The sequence below is a fragment of the Varroa jacobsoni genome, unplaced genomic scaffold, assembly GCF_002532875.2.
Source record: "Varroa jacobsoni isolate VJ856 unplaced genomic scaffold, vjacob_1.0 scaffold_150, whole genome shotgun sequence".
In the NCBI taxonomy this organism is placed as follows: domain Eukaryota; kingdom Metazoa; phylum Arthropoda; class Arachnida; order Mesostigmata; family Varroidae; genus Varroa; species Varroa jacobsoni.
The window spans coordinates 165,551-171,550 of NW_019213052.1; the positions used below are offsets into that span (position 1 = coordinate 165,551).

At 39.6% G+C, this 6,000-nt stretch overlaps 1 protein-coding gene across 1 annotated transcript in view; it reads left to right on the forward strand.

Annotated features, from left to right (window-relative positions):
- Rsod (superoxide dismutase family protein Rsod) overlaps positions 1-6,000 on the forward strand; it is a 63,357-nt gene that overhangs the window by 49,158 nt on the left and 8,199 nt on the right. Inside the window, exons 8-13 of the mRNA XM_022849489.2 lie at positions 288-503; positions 4,216-4,360; positions 4,724-4,820; positions 5,191-5,346; positions 5,474-5,631; positions 5,866-5,976. Of these exons, the coding sequence (XP_022705224.1) occupies positions 288-503; positions 4,216-4,360; positions 4,724-4,820; positions 5,191-5,346; positions 5,474-5,631; positions 5,866-5,976 (883 nt within the window). The remainder of the gene's footprint in view (positions 1-287; positions 504-4,215; positions 4,361-4,723; positions 4,821-5,190; positions 5,347-5,473; positions 5,632-5,865; positions 5,977-6,000) is intronic.

Sequence of the window (6,000 nt, forward strand, 5' to 3'; positions counted from 1 at the left end):
GCGGAGGACGCAATTTGACGTGGACGCTCATTGTAATAATGCTTTGGTTATGCATCCTCTGATGATGTACCTTCTCAAAGAAAAATGGCTTAACTTCTATAAAACATTATAGTCACGACAAAAGCTTTCAACGCTTTTCTACCTAGTTTATTTATTATCTGAGTAACCACGACTATGTCGATAACGATTCTATTCGGTAACTTATTCTTTCTGCCCTGGACCATTGGTTACTAGTAGATAAAGCAACCGATAGAGACGAGAATAAGCAACTGTTTTGATGTACTCAGATACGATTGGCGCATTTTGATCTCGGATATTTTGGACACTGACGCTTCCAAACGCTCGGAAAAGCGTTGCGATTTTCTACAGATCGTCTTCGATCCCGAAAATCGTGCCCAACAATTCGGTGAGGAAGCGTGCACTACCAAAGAGCATTCGAAGTGCCGCATGGGCGATATGGTCCGCAAGCATGGAGAGATTACGGTCGCGCCAACCAATTCAAGGTAGGTCATGATCTAGCAATGATTTCATGTTTTGAACGTAAACAATAGGCGTAACTCCTTTCGATCGTACTGAAAGTTCGTGTGTCATCAATAATAGCGGCTATTCCTACGAACGCTACAAATCAGCAGGAACGAATTACAGCAGCCGCTTAATCCGCGTATAAATGTAAAGTCTAAACAATGTGCATATGTAGAAATGGCTTCACATACGTGAAGATAGACGTTCTTAACCGATATTGTGCATTCCTATAGTTGCATCCACATGACGAAATCGATTCAGGATTTCAGGACACTTGAAAGAGATCAGTGGGAATAAAAATATCCGAAATATAATCCGAAGGTTTTCGGTAAGAATTAAGGTTGAAAATGTTTGTCAGTGCCAATTCTTCCCACGTCTATTGTTCTCTTCTGTTCCTATCAAAATGTGCAATGCAAGTGATGAACTGTATTAAGTTTCCGTGTTGACATGATATATTTACCTAAATAAATATAGGAAGATTATCGGGAGATCTGGACGTGTTGGAATACGCATGCTCAGATCTATGTCGCAATCGTATTGCCCTAGAGATAAAAAAATGAAAGACTAACATTATTGAAAGGAATAGCATTAATACTTTACCAAGTTCACACATATCAAATTTCACATATGTTTGAGTAAAAGAAGCAATTTTGATACATATAATTTTAAACTGAGCATTTTTCTCCGAAAAAAATATTTTTCTTACCAATCGAAGTTTTACTCCCTTTCTCGCGTTGCGTCCGATAATTCAATCGAGGGTTTTTCTCCAATATATGTCACAGAATGTCTTATATACTCTTATATATCTAGTCGTATGCCGACGGATTGGACAAGCAGGTCTCTGGCTGAAAGAGATCTGGGGTCACTCCTCGAGGTCTCTCGTTAATGGCACGTGCTGCACGACCAATGTAGATAGAGGAAGTTTTTGTTTTGTCCCTTTTTGTGCAATCTGGGTATCTAAACATGTTCTGTGTATGTTTACTGTTGCCAGTACTCAAACTACCATCAGAAAAGGAAGGAAATGTATGCTGGTGTCTGGGTAGTTCCAATAGCATCTCTGTTGCAGTGTCTTCAACTCGTCTTTCAAACAAACTACCCCGTCTAGTCAAGGAGAATCCTACAACAATTTGAGCTGATAGCAATGTCTGACCGTATACTATTCACGTCGGTGAACGTCTTCTAGCTGGTTGATTGGCTGAACGTTGAGGCGCAGACCGAACCGGACTCGTTAGCTGCATCAACAATGAGACATTAAGCGAACTTATATTAGCAAAATGACTGCCGTGACAGGATCAAAAATCATTCGAACTTTATCACTATGTGTCACAATGTGGCCAAGCGTGCTTAAGATGCTTTCGTTCAATTTCGACTAATGTATTGTGACACTGTCTGCCGTCTACAGCTACAGAGGGTCACACCGGCGCTTACGGCGATGAGGATGATCATAATGAACTGGTAATGGCAGTCGTGATGACGCTCCTGAATAACTCCCCTCAGCGCGTTAAAGAATGAAAAACAAGACACCGAAAAAGAAATATAGATAATGCATAAAACGGTATGAAACAGTAATTGGAAAGATGACGACGTTGATGAATAGTACCTGTCAAAACGTGAAGTAACGCTGTCGTTTGTATCTGCTATTGATATTATATAAGATATAAGCTCCTATGTAGCTGACCATATTCACAGTCTGTGCTGTCATAAACGCATTATGTCTATGTGGAGTTGACGATTTCGGTGCTCGGACGCTTGATGAGGGCGCACTTACTCCAAGAGCGTCGAGACCGCACTGATGACTGCATAGGACTGATAGAAGCAGTAAGACGTAAGGCGACGTCGAGTGTGCCGAAAAAAAAATTTACTATTCACTGGTACTCGAATATGCTGCAGATCATTTATTGATTCGTTTTAGACTCAAATACGTAGGCCTCTCCTATACGGCTCTTAAATGCCTTCCATATTCAAGGAGTTAACGGACAACGACACTCAAACGAAAGAGGTCGATACACGAAGATTTTAGAAGAAAAAAAAATGTATCCATTGCTCTTTTTATGAGGATAGCGTAGTGAAAATGAAGAATCACAAGGGTTTGTGAGCGGCAAAAAAAGTATCGTCGAAAGCAGTTAAGCGCAGGGATCGTATCGTTATCATCCTTATTATGCTGTCGCAAAAGCCGTTAGAGACTGTGATAATTGTACGGCGGTAGAGTAAACATTGTTATGTCAGGCTTTAATTAGTTAAGACCTGAGGATCGCGGCTTCTCCAAGTCTCACTACCACACAAAGTTTATGAAAGAGAGTATTTGTGTTAGCTTAGCTTAGATAATACCTAGCAAGGTATTATGTAATGCGCAGTGTTTAACAGAGTAAATGACGTAATTAGTAAGGGCCTTCGTTAAATAATAAATGAAAAAACCGCTGGTACCTCAACGGTTTTGCTCCAATGATTTCCACTAAATGTTATAATAATAATATTGAAACTATACACAACACTCTAAGGGCTTACGATATGCAATATTCTTAGATCATGTAGGCTAAGACGTTTGTTAGCTTGTTTAAGTGATCCGGACGAATAGAGGAAAAACAAATCAAAGCCTACCATTGTTGAATTTTGCTCAATTAACGCACAAGAGATATTGAAACGCCTCATAGAATCATTTTAAGGCCCGCATCCTAAATGTCGACACTTTTTGCCTTTTCCTTTCTAATTCGCATAAAGAACAAGTTCGGATTCTTTCTGTTTCTTTTTTTTTTCACAACTGTCGCCAGATCTAATGCCGACACCTCCGACGGCGACAACGTCGACGAGTGCAGACCGCACTTGTCGACGTTGTCGTCGTCGTTTAAATATATTTAAATATATAAGGTTGTTGGCCTTTACGCAGTACCTTGCATTTGTCCTGGTTCGTCTTCGACACGGCACTAATTTCAGCAGAAAATAGACGATCATTTCGCCACAAAATGAAATATCGGACATACTCCACGTCGGTCAGATGCTCCTGGATTGGTAGCGTGCTTGCACCAATTGGAAAACGCAACAGTAATAAAATTGTATTTCTCCTTTAAAGGGTGTCATCCAGAGTGGAAGCCGTGACAAAAGTAGAGATAGAATAATGAATATCTAGCCCAGTTAAAAAAAAAATGAATATCACACATAATCATTTTAATACAATCTGGTATAATTGATAATAGCTTTACTCCAAGTTGTTTCAAATGTTGCAGGTATTAGAAATGTTTCTTATTTAATAATGGTAACAATATATGTAACGTAATGATTCTACAATATATTAGCTCAATAGTGATAAAGTTTGTGCGTTCATTTCGCTACGAGTTTTTTTGTGACAGTTCCGACTAGACATTGTGTGGACAATGTGCAACTGTCAGCCTCCGCTGTATCATAGTGACCCACAGGTCGAAAAACTGACTCTTTGAAAAGATCTACCGACCTACAATCACCACCAACGAAAATCCGATACACTTTAAGAGAAAAAGCAATTAGTACGGATTACAGGTCTCGCTTGTTTGGTTATGAAAGCAAAAAATTCGGGTGCATGTTACTTAAAGTACCGCCTTGAGGGTTGAGCTGAAGATTTTTTGCCGTTAGGAAAAAGGGAGAAGTTTATATTTAGGTGACGCTTAATTGTTGGAGTTGTATTTGCAAATATACGTCATCTTATTTCTTCATATTATTCAGGTATTCGAAAAAACTCTACATCGACACAAGTCTCGCGCTTAGTCACCTTGATGGTTACCGTTCTATGTATCTTGCCGTGTACGAAAAAGCAAACCCATTTCGTATCATGGCCTGTTCCAAAATATCCCTCGTCAGCCCACGCAAGGTATGTCCATTCACTTCAAATTTATTTCAGTAGTGCATGATACGTTACATTTGATTTTTTTTTGTTATTTATTTCAATTAAAAAAAATCAAACGTGCAGATACTAGGCACCGATTAAGTTCAGCTTTCTTTCAAAACCTATCAGGGATGCGCAATCATTGTTTTTTTTTCGTATCATTTCATTCATATTCTTTTTGAACATGTATGGTAACCGTAAAAAGTTTTTTAAGAACGAAACAAATCCTGTCATATTATATTAACAATATTTACCACTATTTCGACCTTAATCAAATTGTATACTTCTAATGTATATATACAGGCAGCTAATAACGGTATAAATATATATGTGCGTGTATATATAAAGGTACTAACGTATTTCGACTCCGACGGTGTTCGAGGCACAGTCCAAATGGAACAGCGTTACAAAATGGACCCAACTATTGTAAAAATTCAACTACAAGGTCAGCATATTTACTAATGTGGTGAACTTCATAGAGCTTCGTGTGGGCCTTCGGTGTATTGCACCCCTTGCTATTTTGAAACTGCCACATAGTACAGTTACGGCTAGCGAGCTTTTTCGTTTTTTTTATGCTACCATGCAATAATAATAATGGGTCCTGGATGACGGTACCCACTAATGAAGGTAGTAGCAATAGTGATAATGATTACAAGTGAGTATCGTGTTATAATAGATATAATTTGATCGTTCTTGAGAGGCACCTAAAGCAGATAGAATCCATTTCATATGACACCTGTATAATACGACCACACCACAGATTTTTATGTAAGTCGACAAACAGATGTGCTTCTCTATCGAATATACTTTTTTAGGTCTACGAGGTCGAGGTGGTGCGTACCACGTACACGAGTTTCCAGTCGCTGCTTCTCGTCTCGGATCAGGTTCCGAACGATGCTCCATTGCCGCTGTAGGCGACAACTTCAATCCGTACAATGTCGATAGAAATAAAAGCCCGCTTCCTGGTTTCGGTACGCACTATCTCAGCGAACATTCTTGCTGTTAATTGTATTGACAGATTGTATCGACTAATTGGAGCATACCACAAACCATTATAAACTATTCTCTCTCGGTGCTTCTCTATGCGTATATACATAGGTACAAATGACGAATACCAGGTGGGTGACCTATCTGGCAAGCACGGATTTCTCGTACAAGGCTCGAGAGGAGACTCACACGAGGCAATGTATGTCGACTTCAATCTGCCGCTCTTCGGAACAAATTCTGTCGTAGGCAGATCACTCGTCATCCATCAGGTAGCCTACAAAACGTTTTCGATAAGGGCATGTTTCCCTTTGTTTGTTCCATGCAATCCAACAGTTTGACATAACTGTTCTTTGTTCAGACTTATTCTTCTAGCTAGTGTTGTGTCCCTACGATTAGCGTAGGGACAGAGAAAACTAGGAAAAGGGAGAAAGAGAGGATAGCGTTACAAGAGCGCGAACATATCGATCACGTTTCGTTCTCTATTTGATATCTATTTTATTTAGGTGGATGGAACCCGATGGATTTGTTCATCGATCACTTATCCCTCAGAGACGGTAACCGCCGTTGCGACATTCTTTTACCCTATCGTAGGCAGGGTCATCTTTAGACAAGAGGTAATTACCGCTCGTACGCTAGAC